We start from the raw sequence: 24,256 nt of genomic DNA, 5'->3' as shown, positions 1-24,256 counted from the left end.
AATAAAAAAAAAAAAAAGCCATCACGGCGCTCATTTCAGTGATGAGGCTGCACTCCCTCAGGGATAACTAGCTGAGGTAAATAAACATGAGTCACAGTTAAGGTCAGAGGAGCTCATGGCTGTCTGTTGTTAATCTCACAGTATGCCCGAGTCCCCTTCGATGTGATCGGATTGAGAACTATGTAGAAAGGGCCTTATTTACCAGCAACGCTGCAGCCAAGACGCAACGAGCGTTGCTAACGAAATATGCACCATTGGAATTCAGATGCCATCACAGCTTATTCTTGAGTAGTATTCATGCATCATCATTCCTTGTTTTTTTATTTTTTTGTATCTCATGGCAGGGATGATACTCTGGCAGAAATCCTGCCCGTGACTAATGGCCTTCTAAATATTCTGATGCTTCACTGGGTGCAGTTTGAGAGAATTTAAGTATGGTCAGAGTGTCAGCAGCACACCCTGTGTGTTACACCACTACTGCTAATAATCTACACAGGAACACGTGTACCTAACTTTGGCTGTGTTATTTTATGGTGGGCTTCCAGGAAAGGTCATTAATCAAAGGTGGAGGTGGTGAAAACACATTTTCATTAGGGACCATATTTTTTAGGTGTGTGTGATGTCTTTGTTTTAGGTCTATGTATTATTTAGTGTTGTGTGACAATTGTGTTGTCTTGTTCCTGACCCGCTGTTACAGTCGATATACGCCTGAATGGAAATGTGCTTCCACGTCGCTCCCTTTCATGTAATTGTCACAACGGGGAGGCTGAGACAAACGTGGGAACACAATTCCTTCGCTGATTTTCAATTCACTGCGCTGTGTTTGACCTTTGTGTGGCGTCCCAATCAATGCATCCAATGCTTCCAGAGACGCACTATTCGTTAAAAGGCAGCAGCTCTGGACGTGATCTAATATCCTGGCAGTGCAAGGTTATTATTATTATAAACGGGTTATTGATATAGAAATAACAGCTTTTAATTACTTAGTTTTATTGTGAATGTTGTGGCCTTTTGCTCCAGACTGTAGTGCAGGTCTAAATGTGCAGAGAAACACACGCTTGAATGCATGTGGGACACTTGGGAAGCAAACACTGATTTGCATAGAGACGGAGGCTCCCATAACCACCAGTGTATTACCACAAAGGCCACAGTGGAGGAAAGCAGGAAGCCGGCAGACCCTCCGCTGAGCTTCCACCGTCCCTTCCCCCTCCTTTTTTTTGCCATTGTCAGTCCCTCAGAGGAGCCCTATGTCAGACCACACGGCTGCTGGTGACAAAACATGTGCACACAGGAAAGCAAACAAGCCAGGACGTCTCATCTGCTAACGTGCTCGCCGGATGAATGTCATTAAGCTATTATTTCTTTGCTCTTTGTGTGCCGGGTACGTCTCGTGCCCATTTGTTCTGCCGCCGAGCAAGGATGACCACATCTGTTTGCCACCAGGGCGCTAGGCGTTATTAATCTCTATGAGAGGACATTTAGCGAAATCAAACCTCCATTTATTAGCCCCTTGCACAGGATTGAAGAACTAGCGAGGGGAGATAATGACTTTAAGCTCCCATTTAGTCAATTAATTCTCCAAAGTGGAATCAGAAACCGCTTTGCTTTTAAAAAAATTGGGGGGAAAAGTAAGTCTCTGTTGTTTATGGTAGTCCAAAATCATATTTTAGGGCTGAAAATCATTATTTGGCACTAGAGCTGGAACAAAGAAATGCCAGCCCTAAAACACCAGAGTGACACTGGAGAGGAGAGACTCTTAAAAAATAATATGTTGAGAGGCTCCTCTTCAGTTGCTCTGTCACTTGATGGTAAACGCAAGTTCATAGAAAGCCATCTTTGTGTTTTTGTTTTTTTTTTTTTCTTTTTGTGACAACAGGGAGTTGGAAGACGGAGCAGCGCGCAGAATGCTGGCAACCCATAATTTAGTCCAGACTGTAGAGACATAAAAATCAAGTGCACTAGAGGAATGGTTACTTCAGGAGCCCTCTGTGGGTTCTAAACTGGGCCACTCCACCACTGCTGCCGCCAATGGTCTGTAAGAGGGAGAGCTTCGGACTGAATGATGTGAGCTAGGCTGAATGATGGCACAGTGGAAATAACTAGAAAACAGGCAAAATAGCTCTCATTGACTTGGCCCAGATTGTATGATTTATATGGGTTATTTGGTATGCATTTGGGCAGCGAGGCAAGGTAATGTGTTTGCAGTGAGCTCTGGAGCGGCGCACTGGGATGAATGCTGTGGGCTAACCCCGCATCTGACACGGATAGTATGAGCTAATTTGTTTGGGTTACTGTCATCCATTCAAAGACACAGTCTCACATCCCATGTCATGTATGATCAGGGCATTTATTGACCACATGCAGTCCACGGTTTGTGAGTTTAATATCACAATTGATGTCATATTTTGAAAGACAAAATAATATTTAGTTTGTTGGTAAACAGGCCCAAAGCTCACCATAGGATTTAAAATGCACATTTTGCATCTCACATGTCAAATATTAGAGCTCGAGCTCACCTTGCTCACTTGCTCGGGTTTCACAGGGTTAACTTTAACGATAGAGAACCGTTGACTGAATCTTGGTGCTATTCCAGTGCTGTAGGTTGAATCCTAATTTCCGCCCGAGCTCTCTGGTGTGTCGCACTACACTGCTGACGTTCAGTCTGGAATTCCACTTCAGCTTTACATTCCAATTTGACTGTGGGGATTTTCAGCAGTTTATTCGCCAGCATTTTATGATGATGATTTTACCATCCTCAATCTTTTTGTTTGTTGTTGTTTTTTTTCCCTTTTTTCTTTGTAGTAATCTCCCCCATCTGTCTGAAATCTCCTTTTAGTGATCAATTGCCTTGCTATAATCTGTGAGACATGTGTACATCAGATTGGAATGGAGGCAAAGTTGTTTTCAAGACAATGCGGCACTGTGTCTAGACAGTGTTTCTCAGCTAAACAAAAGATCAATATATATTGACAGGCTTCCGAGGAAATGTTTCTCTGTTTGGTCGCATCTGTATCCATGTTGCTTTGCAAAAGAGGAGAAGGAGAAGGAGGAGGAGGGAAGTAACAACCTTATTTTTTGTATATTTTCAGAGCAAAAGTTCATCCAGATGCTCAGTTTTGCTTTTTTTTTGGTAATTTGCCACAGAGGAACTCGGTTGTGAGCCACTAACCCACATGGACACTAAGACAAATGGAAAGCCCAAGATTTGGGTCGAGCGCCGTCTCCCAATTCACACTTGGGATTTGGCTGTAAATTTTAAGCAGGGTAACAGACTATGAATGACACCTCCTCGGAATCAGACTCACCTTAACAAACTGAAGGGGGGGGGGGGGCAGGCCAAAGAGAACAACCTGCTGCTGACACCTCCACACATTAGCAGCCTTTAAGGGCCTCCTCTGTGAATTGTAACATGACCACGATACCTGTGGCACCAGTGCCCACACCCTCCTCCTCCTCGGCTCACTCCATCTCCTCTCCCTTGCTTGCCCCCCTTGGTTGACATTCTCCTCTCTCACTTTTAATTGCACCCCCGGGGGTTTTTCTGGGTTGCTGTGGAAGTCTTCGGCTCAACAGGCACGATAGGGTGCTTTGCCGTGTCGCTCATATCCCTCGTTAGGGGGAGGAAAAAAAAACAAGAAGGTGGGAGAAAGAAAAAAAAAAAAAAAAGAAATGTAGAGGAGAGGAGTCTAACAGGTCACTCCTGAGTCTAGATTAGGCTAAAATGCCACACAGGTCCGCACATGTGCACTAGAAAGGCCATTAGCCAGCCAGATCCAATATGTATTGACGAATGCATTTGTGTGACTCACGTTGTCCCCGTCTCTATCCTCATGGTCCTGTGTTCGATAAAACCAATAGATACATTTAATAACTAATTGTTCTGATTCAAAATGTTATCCCAGGCAATTCTTTGAGCGTGGAATCATGGGGCATTCAAAAATTGGCAGCAGACGCATTAATCTTGCTTACCCAAGCACCCACCACAATGCACAAGTCTTATTGCTCGTCGGTAACTCCACACAATCTGTGACAGGCAATTTAAAGCAATTTACTTTTTTCATTTTTTCATCAAGCATTTTTTTTAATGCAATTAAATGGCACATGATATGAAGCGCAGACGGGATAGGCGAGAAAGCGAGACAGGGAGAGAGAGAGAGAGAGAGTGTAAGGAGGGAGAAAATAAAGGCAGCCTTGTGCTTGTTGTAAACACTGCCTCTTAACTGGGAGAATATAATTATGGTGTCATGTTCTATTACACACCTTCATTATGACGATGGTGCTCTGTGAGAAAGCGAACAGGGAAAGATGAGACCTGTGGCTCTCTTTCAAAAATCGAGGAAGACGGGCTGTGAACAGGAAGGCGCTCCTTCTTTGGATCCACAGTTCACTTCTGTTCCTGTTGCTTTAAAGTAAAATTAAGGTTAATTACATCCTCTGTTTGTAATTTCCAGCGGTAACAACACTTTACTTCAGGAAACAAAATACAATTGATGCATCTAAAGCCAACAGAATAATACACAGAGAATCACTTTTTATCTCTTCTCTTATTTCTTCCCAATGATTGTGGTTAATTTGGGCTTAGTGTAGGCGTAGCGTAAAAATTACTTCTTAACCTGTCAGACATAATTTTAGCAGTTGCCATATTATATCATCACTGATCTGAGAAATATAAATATATATATATATATATATATATATATATGTATATATAAACAGGTGTTTGGGTGTAGAGAGAGAGCCGGAGTCTCTTAAAAGGAAAGAATAAGAAGGGTTCACACACTGTGAAAGACTGAGAACTTAAAACTGTTAATATCATTGATTATTATGAAATTAATCAGAGAAGCCAGAGATATCAGGCAACCTGACAATGCCAGATGATTTGCAAGACAGAACCATCTCGGAGGTCACTACAGAAAAGCGTTAGGTTAGGCACTTTCAAGAGGTGATTAGACAAAGCATCTGTCACTCAACATCTATCCCGAGCTTTCTTTAGCCAGTCATATACAAATCACTGAAGAGAAAACACAACAAGCTGCTGAGCATCTTTGGAAACTAGCAAGTAGCATTTAGCATGTCTGTTATTGTCATATTTGTAAGGAAAATACATGTGTGGAACACACCTACAAAACAAAACAAACAAAAATAGGAAAAGAGAAGTGTGGCTTCTTACTGTCATCACGACCCAACAACTTAACTGATGGTACCTCCACACAGGACGCTGATTTACACGCACAATAGCTTATCTGGTGGTCCTTTTAAAAAAATCATTGGAGGTCGCACAAGGAAACTGTTTGGAAAGTACAGACACTTTCAAAACAAAACTTGACAGGTGAATGGATAGCCCATCTGTGAGTTACTTCCTATCCCAAGCTAACATCAACCAATAAGATTAGGAGCCAGTAAAGTGGAAACACAGCGCCTGAGGATCTTTGACAAATGGCAGTGGATAGAGTTTTGCTACATCTGGTAAGACGAATATGTGCATAAAAAGCAAAACATATATAAATCTCACTGATGCGTAATAGTACTTCTTAGGATTGGTCCACAGTACGTACATTACCTGAGGCCTGGCCCGTGAATTTGTGTACATTCTCTTGAATATCACGAGAATCCTAGCAATGTACAATCAGTGCTACAGAGGGAGAGGGACCAACTGGCTTATTATGAGCATGTTAGTAAAGCTCCATTAATGCTAAATGATATAAGAAAAACATATGGTGCCATACAGACATCTTTATTATGTTTAATAAGTACAACAATCCACACTCTGCACAACAGAATGTCAGCCATTGAAAACATTTGGCTCATTATGAATCAATAAATACCGCTGGCACCAATGGAAACCAAGCTCAAATCAAGCTGCAAATCAGAGAATGTTGTAAGAAACTGGGAATTCCCTTAAGTCTCCCTCCATCTTTCTTTTGCCTTTACATAGTACAAATGCAAAAAGGCAAGCATTTTGTCGTAGCCACAGGGCTGCATGTGGCACCGCAGTATTCTTAACCAGCCATGACATTTTTTTGACGTGGCAAAATAAAGCTTTAGCTGACTTACTCCTGGCCGTAGTCTCCTGTCAAGAGAATTATCAGGGCAGGGAGCCGTACAATATGGCTGCTAGGGTATGACAAATGCGGTCAAGGGGCGAGCGCTCCTTAGGGACGCCGAAGCCCTCCATACAGTGAAAGCATTAGCTTTCCACAGTGACATTATGAAGAAATCTATTGAAAAGGCCGGCTTCTCAGTGCTGTGGGACTCGAGGTAGAAAGCTTCATGAGTCCACCCTAGAGATCGACTGGTATTTCCAACCACGCCGAAGCCTACAGCAAATCAATAGCTCAAAGTCCCACATGCTCCTCGCCAGCGTCAATTAAGTAAATTCATAAAGTCGAGTGTGCTGGGAGTTGGGGGGGATGGTGAGGTGTATATATATAAAAAAGAAAGCACAAAATAGATGGAGAGAATGGAGGAAAAAAACATCCAGTCATCTTGAAAAATTCAGAAAAGAAACAGAGCTGCTGCCACGTTAGATCCAGTTTAGAGGAAGTGGAGAGTGGTGGTCTGAGAGACTGTTTCTCTATGGGCATTATTAAGAAGCCTGACAGTCCATCTCACTTTCACCTGCCTCCATCAGCACATGCACTGTTGACCTGGGAGTCTTTTTTTTAGCCCTCCCTGCCTGTGCTGAGCCAGGCAGAGGACACATGCAAAGTGACTGGCTTTCAGCGAAAAGCCCAGCGATAATGCATATCAGCTCAGGCCTATGCAAGCAAAGTAGGGAGGTTGTGTAGAGGCAAGAGGGGAGGGGGGGGCAGTGCTATAAACTGCAACGTATGAGGGAAAAGAGAGAGAGAGAGAGGGGACCTAACCCCCAGCTTCAATTTGCCTCATAAGGGGAAAACAGGGCATGCCTTGGCTGCCTCTGGAAGACAGGTACGTAATGGATGGGCCAGTCTCCCGGCCTGACTGCTGACGCTGCTCTGACAGGACGTTTCTACCTCTCCTTCACTACCCTCCCTCTCTCCTGTTCCCTATTTGCCCCTTAGTGTTGTCACGGTAACTACATCTGATATCTAACTTTAAGCTCCTGTGTTCTGTATGCTGAACTTCCTCCTCACCCTCTCATCTGGAGGGCACAACAAACCCTAGGTGTGCAGGATTAGTTCAGAAAGACGGTCATCTGGCCCGCTCAGGACGTTCCAGGGTGGAGTGCACTCTCGCAGTATATGGCCCACTTATAAAATATACCTGATTGTGTTTTGGCACCTAAACTCACACCTAAAATGAATATACAGCAGTGGATCTATACTTCTATATATAATGTCTATTCATTTCCAATTTAAAATAAATCTGCTATGTTTGGTCGGATCCCAAAGGTACAGAGATGTACTTTATAATGATATGTTTACCATATGTTGTGCCCAATGGTTTAGTGTCTGTGTACCCAAAAACGTCATGTTGCAGCCTGCCATTTTTAACAAAAACAAAGAAATGTCTTTAAAAAGAACAGAAATACAATTACTTGGAATTGGTCAGAGTTTGAGAAAAAAAGAGAAAAGTAATGTAGACTATATCCCCTGTGCATGTGTGGAACTCCAGGCCAGGCACAGAACACCCATGTGTCTGTGCTGCCTGCAGCGGCCTCATGCTCGCAGAAAGCATGAATGTAGTTACACTTAATACTGTTAATGAAAATGACTGAGACTTTATTGTATGCTGTTGCATATATTTAGATTGTTTTGGGGATGTCAGCTGTATTCCTGGTATCTCTCACCTTGTTTTTCTCCTCCAGCCACATCTGTGTAAGATAATGTGTAAAAGAGCTACACTGTCAGATTAGGACAGTCTGGGCTGTATTAGATTCACGTCTCATTCAAAATATGAACTGACAAAAAGTCTAAACTAGTTAAACTAGTTTTTTTTGCTTTAAAACTTTATATTTTGTGCTATTTACACTTGTTGGAGCTGTTTTGTAAAAGGCCATGACAGATGAAGTTGTGTGATGTTTTGACTCTTTTCATTGGTCGTGTTGGGAAAGTACGTGGCGGCATAATGAAAAACGGCCCTCACTCCGGGAGCATCTTTATATGACGTTGGAGTCTGCGCCCTCTGTGAACTCTGGGAAGGGCTTTGCAAGAGTGAAGAGTAAACAAGACAGTCAAACCCGTCTTTATGAACCTCTGCCAGCGCAGGAGACAGAAGCCAAAGAGCTGAAAACACACTACTGTATCAAACTCTCCATTATGTTTTGAACTGAATCTTTCTTCACTGCAAACAGCTTGACAGACTGGCACACTAGTGAAATATGCAGCTACTGTATTTTGTTTATCGAGCCAACAAAGACATCCAGCCGACATCAAAACCCCGCGTACAGAAGTTGCTACAAAGCTGTCCCAGTCGATGTAGTGAGACATCTGTTTGTATAAATCACAGCGGTTGTTCTGTGACACTGCTTGATGGTTTTCCTTTATTTTTGTTCCTATCAGATTCTCAGATACTAAACTTAGCTCTGGTATCTAAGAGAAAAGCTGCGGTATTGTGACAGCACCACTGCCTCCATGCTCCACCTTTTCCCTCTCACTCCTCTTCTCTCGCTCCATTTCCCCCTCACTCCCTTCAGCCTGTCTGGCTCTGCTTCTGCATGCAGGTCAGGGTACTTAATTCATGTCCAGAGACATCGTTTGCTTCTTACCAAGCATAGTGTTTGAGCTACCGGCCCGCCATATATTGGGGGCTAGACTTGAAACCCTCCTTCTTCCCTGCCCCCCCGCCTTCTGAGAGCATGCGATACGGAGCTACGTTGCAGACGCTCCCCAACGGACTTGCAGATAACCCTTCCTACCAAACCCCCAGCTGAGGAACACTGGCGGCCTGGATATCGCCCAGCCGCTGAGGAATAATGAGAACAAAAGCATAATACATGGCCTTCTTTCTCTTGCTCTCCCTCCACCAACCCCCCCTCCTTCCTCGTCCATCCTGTGCTTGTTCCTCTTGATCCTTCTTCCATTTGCCAACGTTTCTGCGTCGGCCTTTCTTGAAGATGGGCAGAACGGAGAGCTGCCCACATCAGGGGCTCTCTCTGCGGTTTGCAAACAGTCATTTTGCTCAGTATCTTTACACTCATCTTAAGGTAATAAACTGGGGTTGACTTTGCCCAGGGTCTCCATTGGCATTCTGCTGGGTCTGATAACAAAGTGTGCCGAGGCAGATTGTTTAAAAAGATAGAGCATACAGCCTCACACTCTATTAGATGTTGATTCAGGAGCTTAATGCAGATAAAGTAGGTTCTACACACACTGTACAAGATGTAAGCCTATACATTGATGTGTAAAATTTCTAATCTGATTTTTATCAGGTTAGGCAGCAACTCAGGATGCCCATCAATCCTCAATGACTGACATTCAGCATACAGTGTGTGTGTGTGTGTGTGTGTGCACATGAATGCACTTCAGGACTTGTGTGGATGACATCACACATTTTCTGTTTTGTCCTGTAATTCTCTGCCTTTATTTTGAGTGTGATGCAGATGCCTTGGTGGAATGTGACTGCATTATTTTTCAAACTAAATTTATCTAAGCAAGTTAAAAAAAAAGATTTTTGTTAATTAGATAAAACAAGAGAAAGCTGAAAATGTTCAGTTTTTGAGAAGCTGATGATCCTTATTTTGTGTGTAACAAAATTTGCAATTAGGAATTTCAGCACATGATAAGAAGCCAGAAGAAAAGTAAAGTTGAAAGCAAGTTTGTAGATGAAAGGAAATATTGAATATGAATATTTTTTTCTTGGATAATCGATTTTTATTAATGTTTCTCTAATGAAATCAATATGTTTTGATTTGATCCAATGGTTGTTTTGTTTATTACTGCCTTTGTTCTGTTGCTCTTCGCCTTGTCTTCTGCTGGTTTACTATTTGTTTCAAATATTCAATATTAATAAGTTATTGCCTTTTCCGAGACCAATCACATGCACTGACATAGGTAATTTTCCTCCCAGAAAACAACCCTAAAAACGGGGCTGGGGACACATCTTATAACCGTTTTCAGAGGGCACTGACAGGTACAGAGGTCACAGGTGTGTGAGGTCACTTGTGGTGAGGTTAAACTACTTTGCTTTCATATTGTTTCACGGAGCGAGATTCTTTATTTATCAAGAAGCTCTGCCATTTTCCTGGCAACTGTGGTGACAAATCCCACCCTATAGAAAACAAATGGTACAATAATAAGCACCCGGAGTCTTTTGTCTGTGACAAGAAAGGACTGAGAATATGTTGTATATCAAGTAATCTCAGAGCTGCCATTCAGTAACAGAAAACCACCTGCAGACTCTTATTTCCAGGCATTTATAATTGCACAGATGTCACGTTAATAACATGAGAGCTGTTAATAAGATGATGTCAACAAGGTGACTGCAAAGTAATTGGAAAGCTAAAATAATTTAGAATTCAGGTGTCATTGATCATAGCCGCCTCTTCTTCAGTGTGCCTTTATGTTGCTTGTATACTTGGTATTTTCATTTTTCATGCCTGTTGGACATAAATTAGCATCACATATATTTATCTCTGTGATTACTCCTCCTTGTAAAGCCATGTGGAGGCCTCAGATTGACTCGTGCTGCATCTCCAACCAACCGCGGGCATCTTTTTTAAACAAAAACAGAAGCTTCTCGTAACAAATTGCCGCCTCTCCTCCCAGTATTGACACTCTGTTTGTCTGTGTAAATGTTCCAGGTGCTGCTCGCCACCCTGTGTGATTGTGAGGAGCCCCTTCCTGCTTCAGATTACAGCATGAGATCTGATCCGATACTCTGACCAAAGACCATTGGACACAGACCACTGAGGGTGGAGGAGAAGACAGACGGTTTGTGGTGGCGTGGCCATGGATAGGAGGACAGTTTACGTATTGATGATGTTGTGGGCCATGGCCCACCTCAGCTCTCCAGGTCAAGGGCTCAGGACGGTGAGAAGGACTACAGGGGGGCGGAAGGGGTCTGCGGGACTGACGGTACAGGATGCCAACGGAGTGCCGCTCAGGCGCTCTAAACGAGGCTGGATGTGGAACCAGTTCTTTTTGTTGGAGGAGTACACCGGGACAGACATGCAGTACGTTGGAAAGGTAGTATGAGATCCTACTCTCAGACACACAACATCTGCACTGCACGCTGCAGCTGCTCGGTTCTACCTGCTGCTGCTGAAACACAGCTGCTCTATGTCACGATCATATTAGTCTATCTCAGAACAGCTTGTTTGATCCCAAAAAAATCACACAAATATTACACAATGCGACATGATTTGAAAGCAACTCAGAATGATGCAAGACATAGCAAAGCCAGCAGCCAGTGTCGACATCAACAGAAGATTTCAAATGGATCCATTTAAATTCAGTGACATTGACTGAAATGAAATGAAATGAAAAAGGAGGGTGGGGAAAATGAACCTTGAAACTTTTTTGTAGCAACAAAAAGTGTGTCCAGTACACTCTGAAAGAATAGCTAGAACAGAAACAGCTGTATGTGATAAAGGTAATGAATGCTGGCTCAGAGTCACCCTCTTACTTTCTGATGTTGGCGAACCTTTTTTTTTTTTACAGGCTTTTTTTAAACAAAGGTTCTTACAAACATACAAACATTACAAACAAAAGATTTTTTTCTTTTTGTGAAAAAATAAAATAATAAGTAAGTGGTGTTTATGCTGCTTGTCTCAGTGTGCTGTAAGAGCTAGTGTTAGCTAGTCCTGGTAACCAGCATCTTAATTCATCCAAACTCCTGGGGCTAAAAAAGTGTTAGTGAGCTAGCTGTATAGTGTGTAATTCAAATTTATTGTTATTTTACCAATAAAATTAAACTGTATACAGTATGTAGTTTAAGAGTGAGTGATGACTGCGGTCCACTCAAGGGTCACGGGTGTCACTGTTGACCTGAGTTTGGAACCATGAAACCTTAATAGTTTTTACATGTCAGGGTATCAGCAGAAGCTTTGGATAAAACATTACTGCTTTGAATAAATACTCAAGAGGTCAGCTCACAGCAAAGAATGTGTAGCTGTCAGTAGTTTCATTTTATATATTACAAATATTGATTTTAAAACTGAGCTGAGCAATTATTCCCTTCATCTGAGTCAGTCCCTCCAAACTGTCTCCTGTGGTCCCCCCCCTCCACAATGTGAACTTTTTACATGCCAACATTTCAAAGTTGCTATTTTGGTTTGTATAAAAATGCCTCATTATGTGCTGTCTTGTCAATACATATTTATGAAGATAAAGTTCTGCTATTTTGTTTTCCTATTTCCCACATCCATCAATCCAAATCAATGCAAATTGCACTAGATGTTGCCTCATTTACATATCATGGTGACACACCAAAAAAAATGCATTTACCATACAACAAATTTGGAAAGTTTAGTGTGTATAATAATACTAAAGGAGGAGAAACTAACTACCTGTGGTGGCTTTTCTTAGTAGCATAATGCCCTTTTAATGAGATGTTTCCGAACAAATAACATGCTGCATTACAATGTATGATTCTGTCCCCGAGAATACGAGCATCATCCCATCATCCGAGAGCCGACATGACGTGACACTCCGATCGGGTAATGCTCATATATCGGACTTCCATTTGTCCATCCCCGGGCTTTGTTTGCTGCTGGCTGTCCAATATATTTTGTGCTTACTGTCAGTTGTGCGGCTGCCTGCGCGATGTCCATTCCACTCACATCAAGTCATCCTAAAGCAGCTGTCTTTGCCCTACAGTAAAAAAAAAAAGAATGACTTCCTCCCAAGGTATTATTTGTTTGACAAAGTGTCGACCCAGATAAAAGTGGAGGATGTACAAGAAGATGGGCCATATATTTCTTGCTTTACATGCAGCGGAGTAGAAGTCAAGATATCCGTCTCCTCTCCCAACCTACTGTAATTGAGGAGATTGTGAAGCGTCGATGGCAAGGTCAGAACGAGTGGGGAGGAAGAAAGGCCGTTTTGTGTGCAAGGGGGTTGAATGGGGACTGGTGCTTTGCATTCCCATCGTGTGTTCACAGAGGATAGAGTCATCCAAACAAATGAGATTCAGCTACATACGTCCTCCCAGAGTGAGGGTTGACTTTCAGTGCTTGGTCTAAAAGGATTACTGAGCTTTGTACAAGGAAAGCAAATACCAGGAAAAAAAAATTGGGGGAAAAAAAATACAGAAGGAGCCAAGATCAAAAGTAAGCAGAGAGCCTGATCAAACCACTTTGTCTTTAGAGAGTGGTGATTGATGTGCCACTCGTCCTTTTAGCTTGTAAAAGGACTAATAGCAAAAGACGAATGGATTATCTGAGTGTGGTATACACTTAGAGAGCCAGAGGCCGCGGCCTAAGAGCCCATCTCCTGGAGACCCCATTAAGGCATCAACCTTCCAGCGGCACACTTAATCATGACTCCAAGCGCTTATTGCCCCCACCCACCAACCCACCCCATCCCACCAGCCACCCCCCCACCTCCCATCCAAGTACATGCAGCTGGGTGCTTCTCCTCATTGTCAGCTCACTAGCCAGTTGTCACATAGTATTGCCGTACGTAGATCTTATCTGATTGCAATTACTGTTTGTTAATTGCTAGATAAAGTACGAGTGATGAATGAGCCCCTAAAGGGAATGAATGGCTTTTGAGTTGAACACATGGCTCAACATAGAGAACAACCATCTGCATCTGTATCCTCAGGTGGAGGCCATGTTTTTTTTTTTTACAATGTGGAGGATGTGAAGGGAAGGGGGGGGGGTGAAAAAAAAGCGATGACAAACACAAAAGAGAAGGCTTTTGTCACTGCAAGTGACATCATGGCAACCAGAGAACACAGCATGGAACAAAATCACTTTTGTTTGCGCTGAAAAAATGAATTGGAAATAACACAATGACAGGTTATTATAAACAAGGGAGCAGCTCCTGACAGACAGTAAAAGACAGAATGATGAAACTGCACTTGAATTATAACATCCTGTCTTCAGTTATTTGGTAGCCTCAATCTCTCCTCTGGTTGCCCCCCACCCCCACCCCTCCTCCGTTTTTTTCTTTATCGAGTTGTGAAGTGCTAACAAATGAAATTGCAATCTTTCCTGAGCAAGCGTAACAAAAGCAGTTGGAACGGGAAGAAATTAAGAGAAGCGATTGAGATGAGGGTGAAAAGGAGACGCTGGCAGTGTGTTGTTTGGGAGCTGGTTGTTTGCTAATCTTGCTGTATTGCCTAATGTGTTGTTCTCTGTATACTTACTGATACTTCAACAACCAGGTCACCAAGACTTTGATGATAACTTCTCTTTTATCCACGGGTTCATTGATGCAGGGAAGGATGAAACTGCAATGTGCGAAAACACAACATACAAATGCTACATTTTAAAATGAAAGTGCAAACTCCCTTTACAATGAACAGTGGTGGAGGAAGTACTGAAGCTTGGTACTTAAGTAAAAGTCTTAAGTACTTTTAAACATACTTAAAGTAATAAAAGTAAAAGTACTCATGCACCGAATATATATTATTGATTTCCATGGCAAAGGATCTGAACAGGTTAAAATAATCAAAGAAATCATCTTCAACTTAAAATGGACCATGTGTAGTTAATTTACATTTTCAGTATCAGCTATGGACAGGTCTGTGTGTCATGAGGCAGGCTGGCATCAAGTGAACAGAGAGGCTGCTAAAATAAAACAGGCATTCACCATTTTTACTGTGTCAGTATTCCTGCTGTAGATTCATGTTATGATCAATGGATGGACCTGTGTTAGCAGACAGCAGCTAACTAGTTAGCTCACTGAGCCAGAGCACCGGCATGATGACTGAGGCTCATTATAGAAACACAGCTGGCAGCGTGACACCACCTCCATGCAGAGTCTGACCTCACATCAGTCCAGCACTGTGTTCATCACATGGAACAAGGAACTACAGACACTGTAGACATGTAGTGGAGGAGAAAGTACAGATAATAGCTGCAACATGTAATGAAGTAAAAGTATTTTTACTTAAGTAAAGTATAAATACATAAAAAATTACTTAAATACAGTAACAAAGTACAAATGCTTAGTTACTGGGGACCATACCTTTAAACTTTGTAACAATAACACAATAACATCGTACAAACACATCATGATTCAATGAGTGGTGCTATGCTCGAGCGTTATGAAGCACAAGTGTTGCAAGACAGTGATTCAGTGCGACCTAAAATCACATGACCACTGCAAGCTTTATTCATTTTTTTCAGGTCTTCTGCCACTCTTCTGACTGTGTGAAATGCTACTAGATTTAAAACGTACCCTCACTCCTACAAGTGTGTGACAAAAGGCATGAAGAAAACGAGCTCAGACTCTGGACGCTGAGCTTCTGTCGTACCTCTTTGTACTTCCTGTTTACAGGTTATGACTGGAGAAGTATTTCTGGGAGTGATGTAACTATAATACTGAACGACTTGCTATGCTCCCTTTTTATATTACAGAATTACTTAGAATTATTTACAAAATGACTTGACCCTAAAAACAACTTCTATTATTTCAGAAGAAATAATAAGAGATTTCTGATTGAATATCTTACTAACAAAACAGCCAATGATTCCCTCCCTTTATTTTCTGCAGCAGGAAAGTCGTACACTGCCTCTCATTAGCAGTCGAGCAGCATACAGGCCTCGGAGGGCCCTGGCTGTCACTGGGGGAAGAGAATGTTTGTTTATTTCATTATTTCTTACTTTACCAAAGGGCACATATCCACTGAAAATGGTTAATGGCCTGTGGTTGAGGAGTGTTTGTGCTGCACTATCATATCTCATAAAGTATTTACAGCCCCTGATAGGCCCCAGTGGTTCTGGGCCTGGTGGGTAGACTCCTCTACATAGTCCCTAGCAAAACACTCCAACGTGCACGCGAACACATACACGAATGCAAACTCTAGCCTCCAGCGACGGGCTAGAATTCAGATGAAGAAAAAAAAAGGCTAAACACGGACATAATATGCTTCCCAGTCTTGTATGACTCAGCGGCTGAGGCGACCTGGGGAAAGGACAGGAGCATTTTATGGCAGTGGAGTGGAAAGGTGCAGGGATTTGTGTGTGTTTGTTTGTAAGTAGGGAGGGTGGTGAGGTGATTTTTTTTGTTCATGCTCCCCCATTACCAGCTGCTCACCTTGGCAGAGAGACAAGGAGTTTGCAATATGGCACAGGCCTAGCTGTACCCGCGCCATGGCAACCCCTGCGGTCTCTAGTGGCGACCCAGAGCACGCATTGGCAGTGTTTATTGATTAGGCGATAAGTTCCCGCTTGCGCACTGGGATAGGGGAAGGGGGGTGGGGGCGACTTCAATTATGCTCCCCTCCTTTTGTGGCGGAGGAAGAGGGTGTGACGAGGTCTTGTGGTGACAAACCAGGAAAACATCTGTCTGACAACGTTGCAGGGGCGAAGTGATGTCTGAGCAAGATACGCCAACATGGCTACAGCACCTGCAATTATCTCCATGCTATCACCTGCCTACTCCCGCCTCAGACACCCGTTGATTTTGTCAGGGTGAGATTAATTAATCTTCTATCCTCACCAGTGAGCCATAAATTAGCTATTTAATGGTAAAATGAAGAGACACAGCCTGACCTGTTGACATTTTATTGAAATAGATCATTTTTAAAGCTTTTATGTGTAAGAATTTAAACCAAAAAAATCTATTAAACATTTTTTAATGCCAATGTATGATCAATAAAACCCCGGAAAATTAGATCATCCTCAGTTACCTGATAATTCATCCTCAAACTTTTGGGACTACTATGGCTGTGTGGAGGTAACTTGCAATTTGCCGTTAACTTTATCTGCTAATTTTAATTGCAACTAATTAGCTAATTTCCTGCTCACCAATGTCATCACTTAGTACCATCTGAGTGACAACTTAGCTCCACAGTATTGATCTGCCATTACTTTATATTGTTAGCATAGTTTGTAAACTGCTACCTGGACAACCTAAGAGCCAAATGAATTGTAGGAGTTTGGATGAATTGTCCTGTATACATCTGTAATTTGCCCCATAATTAAGAGTCAAATGTTGGTTTTTCACTGAAAGTACATACATGACATACCAAAAAATACACCAAAGTATGATACACCAGTGCAGTGCAACCATATGCAACTATGTTCAGGATGCTCAGCGCAAAAAACAGTATGCTACTTCCTATAAGAAGTTATTTTAAATTATTATTTCTACCTATAAAACAATACGTTTCCATAAATTATTGCATGAACTTTTCAAATTAGTTGCAGCACTATTACCACTCTGCCAAGAATAAAAGATAAAACAATGACTTCATGTTTTGCAGTGTGAAGTTTGAATTTGAAATGTGATATGTATGAGGATCACTGACCCTTAAACACATCACAGTGATGACCACAGTGTCTTCTGTAGCTGTGGAACTGAAGCAAAATGAAAAACAAACTGTTAATAAATACAATATAACAAGCTGAGAAATTATACATATATATACATACAAAAGAGAAATGTATGTTACATGACATTTCACCTTTAAGTCTCTGTAGCTCTCGTTCTCGCTGCACATCTCAAGTTTACACATCAACTGACATTCGATAGGCTATTTTTGTGCACAGTCTGAGGCTACCATCTGGCTACTTAGAAAGGCAGCCAGTTCTCGACAGGCCAGGACACAAGGCCTTAAAGGCTAACTGGCTAATTGCCCTAAGCAGCCTGTTTCCAGTGCCATCTTTTTGGCCTAACTCGAGTGAAGCACAAATGGTGTCCAGATCGAGCCTGCGCTAACATTTGCTGCACTTCAAGCTGATTAATATCACAAACAAAGATGGCTCGTTTATAACTTCTCACGCGCAGATGTCTGATAAGTGCCACTTCACTCCTCAGCCCACTTCAAACTGAAAGATGAAGCACGTAGGAACAGAAATAAATATCTTCTGCTGTGGGGGAAAAAAAATGTAAACCATTGGAAATATTATGGTATCACTAAGCTGAGAAGGCTAATTGAGTGGAATGGTTTTGAAATACAGTATGTAAGTATGTCATTGACGATATTATAATTTAGATAAAGGCTTCATAGTTTGATTCACGGCTGAGTCACTGCAACAAAATCTTCCTCTCCAAGCCTTTCTGTCTGTAATGGAGTCCTTGAGGTCTTATTTTCTCAGACTGTCAGAACATTTCAACCTGTTCCTAATGCAAATCAGCTTGTTTCAAGTATTCTCTGAAATCAAGTTTCATTTTATTTGATGTGAGTGTGACAACTTTTCTCATTCTTTTGCCTCTTCAGACACACAGCAATTTTGGAAATTCATTGAAAACTGTTTGACAGAGTTCCTTGTTTTAAAGGAGTTTTTGACAGTGGAAATAGGTTCTCTGTTGGTTTTTGTCTGAGAGTTGCACAAGAAGATCGTGAAACATTCTCATGTTTATGAGGAGCTTTTTAGCTGGCAATGTTAGAGTAAAGACTATGGAAGCTGAGGAGTGGATAGCATTACTTCATATCCATCTACCAGCACCTAATCAGTGTGTTTGTGTCTGGCAAAAGACCAACATTCTTATGCTAATCTAAACTAAGCTAAGCTAACTAGCTGCTGACTGTAGTCCCTTAGAGAGCTCTCTCTGACCCATTAGATTATTTAGTGGTTTAATGATCATTGTGGGGGCTCTCACCATTGCCATTGGCTGTGTTTTACAGTTTGTTGTACCATAAAGCGTTTATTTTTGCCGTAAAGGTGAACACTTGGGTCTGTGGGGATTTACCCTCTTTTTGGCCTAGCCATCAAGTGGCCATTGGAGGAACTATAATTAAACTTAAGTGAGAGCAGCCAATGGTGGCTGTTAATGATGACACTAACTTCTAATTACGTATTTTTTTAGTGTCACAGTTGTACAAATAAATCATGTTTATTGTATGGTATCATTTTTTGTATCTTGGCATTAATGTTTGTGTGATCACACGAACATAATGCAAGACTTAATTCTAAGTTAACTAGCTGATGGCCCTAGCCCATTGACTTAGACAGAAGAGCCCTCTGTGACCCATTAGTTCCATGAAGGGTTTTGAAGATCAGTTGGCTGTGTTTGACGCCGCCCCTTTTCTAAATAGTCCAAAATTCACCTACATTTTTTTTTTGTAAAAGTGGCTGTAAAGGTGTAGCACTTGAATGGCAGTAACCAATGTGACCACATCAATTCTTGTTTGTGTGATCGATAAAAAAAACAGTAGAAGATTTTATGCTAAGCTAATCAGGTGCTAGATTCAACCTTATTGTTTTCAAACACACATTAGTGTCTAGAGAATAAAGGAAAACCGTTCTTTCGAGAAGGTAATGCCTCTATTATGGACTCAATGACTTGATAAGAGGGAGAGATTTTTTTCCTTTTTCTTAAAAAGACCAAAAGTCCTGGTGTTAATGGATATAGCGTCATGCTCTGTGCCTCTTTTACAATTTGGTACCATAGGAGGGCAGAGGAGAAAAGGCTAGCTATTGATGTGCCAGGACTTCTTGGTGACCATGCTGAATGCACATGTGGCTTTCTTTTCTCCCCCTGTGACAGTTTAATTGTATTTTCGATATAAATTGATCAAAGGGCCATTGTGAATGCACGTTGGGCTGCCACATTGATTTCTGGGAGAGGTTTTTTTTTTTCACTCCCCTCTTAATTTGAGTAGAAGGGCAGCAGTAAATTTTCCTCACCAGCAAGGTGGGCGACAGGGAAGGGACGGGGTCGCTGCGGCAGGAGCCGGAGTTCGATACTCTGAGCCGCCATGTAATATCCTTCAGGGGGGAGCGAGGAGGAACTCTTCAGAACCACAAGATCTCTCTGTTTCCATAGAAATGACAGTCGACACAGCATATGTCACACTGTCTATCTCACATCTCAGCCCGAAACGAGAGGACTCAACGGTTATTAACTGAATCGTCGTGCCGGCAGAGATAGGCAGCTTGATAGACAATCATAGAAAAGGACATTGCAGCTATAACAGCGGGGAGAAAGATAATAATGTTGAAGTGGATTGTTTTCAGCCAACTGAGCCCCTGTTTGGAGGCACATACTGTAAAGCAGAACTGAAAACAAATAAAATTCTGCAGAATATTCTCCTGGCTTGGAAAGAGAGAGAGAAAATAAAAAAAAACAAGAGTTGTTTTTGACCAGAATTCAAGTGGGTGAATGAAACGGGGCTCAATTCTAGACCCTAATCCGAAAAAAACTCAACACAACACACTCCACTGGCTTGCTATGACAGACAGAGAAAGGAATGAAAACAGTCATTTTTTACCAGCATTCAAGCAGGCGAACAAAAAAGTGTTAAAGATGCTAATCCACAAAGCTGTTCGCCGCACATGTGCCAGCTTTGCCCTGATAAAACAGCATGAATTAGTAAAGCTTCCGAGCACCTGGGATGAAAAGCTTTTTAATATATGATGAGACGGGAGGACTTTGCAATGTGCTCCCACGTGACCCAGCACAATATCCCCCCCTCAGTCTGTCCACCACCAGGCAGAGCCAAGAACCTTTTTACAAGGCAGCACAACAGCTAAGTCAGAAGCAAACTGAGTGACACAGTGAAACGTGCCGGCTCGCTCATGTTAATGAGGTGTCAATAACTGCCGCAGAATCACATCCTAGCACCCACTTATCGAGGTAAACATTCAGATGGCGGTTTATACTTGACATGTTTGCCCATGTCTGCAAACATGTGGCCTCCTTTTGCCCTTTACCTCCCCCCTCTGCAATTATTACCATGTCCTTGGTTATTAAAAGGGGGAAGTAGGCAGGGGAAGGAGTGGGAGGGAAAAAGAACCGAACAAGCTTTTGATGAGTTCTTTGAGATAAATATGTTGGTTGGTTGGTTGGTGGTTGGAGTGGGTGGGGTGTGTGTGTGGGGTGGGGGAGGGATTTGGCGGTGGAATTAAAATGTCAGAGCATGCTAAGCTGCTGTTCATGCAGGAAAAAAAAAATTAAACAGGAGATAGATAGAGAGAGAGAGAGCAAATAATAACAAGAAGCTCCGCAGACAAGTGGACTCTCGTGGTCTTCTGGCATGTCGGCCGCGTCCCTGATCCATCAGGGATTGGCAGGCGGCGGGACGTGCACGCCGCACTCATGCTGGTACTTCACAGACTTCGACCCACTGCCGTTCTGTTTTACAGCACTGTGAAAATGCCACCGTGGCCCTGCAGCTACACACACACACAACGTAACATGTAACAATGTTTTAAACGGTGCGGCCCTGTGTGCATTTTTAATCTTGGCAGGATGTGAGTTTCACAGGGATGAGGTGAAGCACGTCATCGGAACGCAGCGACAGTTTACTAAAGATGATGTGAATCTGTTAAATAACACCAAACACACTTATCAAAGCTGTCAGTGTTTATTTGCCAAAGCTCAGATTGGTCAGATATGTGCTCCGTGCATCAGAAATACTGTGATTCGCCTTTGAAATTGGATTTTGTTGACATATTTGGTAGAAAGTGTTCATTGCTGGGGATGTGTTTTATTTTGCACATCACCTCTAAGAGATCACCTGTCAATCAAACAGGGGCAGCTGTGTGTTTTTTTTGTTTTGGACTGTTTTGGAGTCTCTTTGATTTTCCCCCGGTTGACACTTCATACATGAGAATCACTGTGTGTTATAATAATTAGCAATAAAGAATCAGCAAAGTGGAAATTTATTAAAATGGAAATGTCTGAAATGGTTGTTTTGGTGCTGCGGGGACTCAAGTGATAACATTTTTTCTTTTTTTTTCTTCCGCAGCTTCACTCAGACTCAGACCGAGGCGACGGCAGCGTGAAATACGTCCTCACAGGTGAAGGGGCGGGGACTCTCTTTAAAATCGATGAGAAATCCGGGGACATCCACGCCACCAAGAGGCTGGACAGGGAGGAGAAGGCCTACTACATCCTCCACGCCAAAGCCGTCAACCGCTTCACCAACGAGGCCCTGGAGGGCGAGTCCGAGTTCATCATCAAGATCCACGACATCAACGACAACGAGCCGCGCTTCACCAAGGACCCGTACATAGCCACTGTCCCCGAGATGTCCGACATCGGTGCGTTTAACAAAAAAGTGTTGTTTGTGTACACATTGATCAGACAATTATATGTAGGGAAGGGCTGAATTAAAAGGATTATGATTCAGCTCGGATAGAGGCGTTCGAAAATGGCAGTCTTACTGGATCAATGGGACTTTATCAATCATAACAATGACGCCAACTCAACACAGAAGGCTGGAATAATTAAATGAGAAAGACTAGGAGCTGTTTTATAAACAAGGTAAAGCGTCTCTGTGATGGTTCCAGCGCTGGTGCAGATAATCTTTTAAACACAGTATTGTATTTTATTAAAACAGTATTTAATTTAATTACTGGCATTGTCAGCTGTGTCATCACAGTGAATAATTGTGGATCCTGTTTAAACAGTGCCAGTTTTTCAGCTGTTTTCATACAATCGCATGAAAGATTAAACTTTAATAACTCACTGCACCTCGGCTCTCAGGCCTAAAGTACATACTCATGAATATAGATATTAAAAGGCTCCTAATCAATACTTGCATGAAAACATGGAGTGAACTCTCCTTCACGCTGCCGCCGCTGTGCTTCTTGGGGGGATGGAGGGACGAGGGTCCTGCTGCCCAGACATGTGACAGAGTTGTCACTCGGTTCAGCAACCCAGAGAGAAAGCGAGAGAGAGAGAGAGAGGCCAGCACTTATCTAAGGGCAGCACGGGTGCCCATGGCAACAACCGAGGTGTGATGTCACTGCTTGGCAGAGCATGTGTTCATGAGTGACTGTGTCGAGACGCTGCCCCTTTAAATGTGACAGCGCTCTGAGTTTTATTATAGTCTCGCGGCTCTGACATCCCTATCTCGGACTCTTTGACGTGCTTCTCCTCTGACAACTGAGCGATTACAGTCAGGGTAATTTACCCCCCCCCCCCCTCGCCTCCCAAAAAAAGCGATTATTCTTGACTTGTTTGTCAGAAAATTCTTTTTCTCAAAAAGCTTAAAGTCAGGCTACGAGATGGCTGATGTGGATCAGTGATATTTTCTAAAAGCCGCCATGTCAGAAAAGCTTCTTTGAGTCTAATTCCCTAGTTAAAGGTATTAGCGATCAAGGTTCGGTGAACTTGCTCAACAATCCTCCCGAACTGTCACTTACACCAAATCAGACAGCCGTGGTCTCTGTCTGTCTGTCCTGTCTGCTTCTTGGACCCCTCTCCTCTCTTCCTTCATCCATACACATCACATCGATTTTAAAGGAGGGGGGGGACTCTTCTTTCACACCCACAACTCCGCTGACACCAAATTAGTGAGGTCGTTATCCTATTGTATTGCACAATTCTATATTTATACCACTTTGCCATTAAATATTTCTACTCAATTAATTTTCTTCTGCATGTAATGAGGCAACACTTGGGCCCGCAAGGCGCCATTTGGGAGGTAGCACTTGGCTAACCGTTTGCCTTTGTTCTCCTTGAAATAGGGCTTCTGCCTCTCTGGAAGAGAAAATGGATCACAGTTGTCCGCCTGCTATCAGATATTTGGCTTCTCAGACACTCCAGATCTGTGGATACGCTAATAGGCTTCTTGAGGGCTGCAAAGAGCCCCGGCATCGGTGCTGCTTGCATGCTTAGAGAGATACATTAGGACTTATCGATTACCTGTGAAAATCAATCACGTATGAGGGTATAAGTGGCCGAGGAATAAAGATCGGTTTGAGTAACGCGAAGGGACAGAAATGATCAGTCTCATTCTGCAAGAGCGTGATTAGAAGAGGATCTGACACCTCATCAGTAGGTGCATCAGCTTAACCAATTATCCAGCGAGCAATTTTCAGCAGTATTGAAGAGTTGATCTAAATCGTAGTCATGAATCTTTTTCTTCCCCCCCACCCCCTTTAGGCACCTCGGTAATTCAGGTGACAGCCACAGACGCAGACGACGCCACGTACGGGAACAGCGCCAGGGTGGTGTACAGCATCCTGGAGGGTCAGCCGTACTTCTCCGTGGACCCAGAAACAGGTCAGTGTCCAGTTCAGTCAAACATTCACCTGAAAGTACAGAGCACAGATTTGACTTCTTGATCACCTGTTTGGATTTATTCTAAATATGATGTTCAGAAGCAGAAAGATCAAAAGGGATCATCAGACTTTGGTTTCAGTCCGGCACATCATCCTTTACTTTAATAAAAAAACAATAAATCACTGTGAAAATACTCCATTACAAGCAAAAAGAAACAGGATAATAGCTTCTTATTTCAGCCATCTAGAGGCAAAGAACCT

The 24,256-nt window shown here is 42.6% G+C and overlaps 1 protein-coding gene across 1 annotated transcript in view; it reads left to right on the top strand.

Annotated features, from left to right (window-relative positions):
• The window catches only part of LOC114453172 (cadherin-6-like), a 50,828-nt gene that overhangs the window by 10,100 nt on the left and 16,472 nt on the right, over positions 1-24,256 (top strand). Inside the window, exons 2-4 of the mRNA XM_028432908.1 lie at positions 10,724-11,108; positions 21,733-22,027; positions 23,877-23,996. Of these exons, the coding sequence (XP_028288709.1) occupies positions 10,872-11,108; positions 21,733-22,027; positions 23,877-23,996 (652 nt within the window). The 5' untranslated portion in view covers positions 10,724-10,871. The remainder of the gene's footprint in view (positions 1-10,723; positions 11,109-21,732; positions 22,028-23,876; positions 23,997-24,256) is intronic.

The sequence above is a fragment of the Parambassis ranga genome, chromosome 20, assembly GCF_900634625.1.
Source record: "Parambassis ranga chromosome 20, fParRan2.1, whole genome shotgun sequence".
Taxonomy (NCBI): Eukaryota; Metazoa; Chordata; class Actinopteri; family Ambassidae; genus Parambassis; species Parambassis ranga.
The sequence above is the reverse complement of the archived record's forward strand: the minus strand, read 5'-3'. Positions and strand labels throughout refer to the sequence as shown.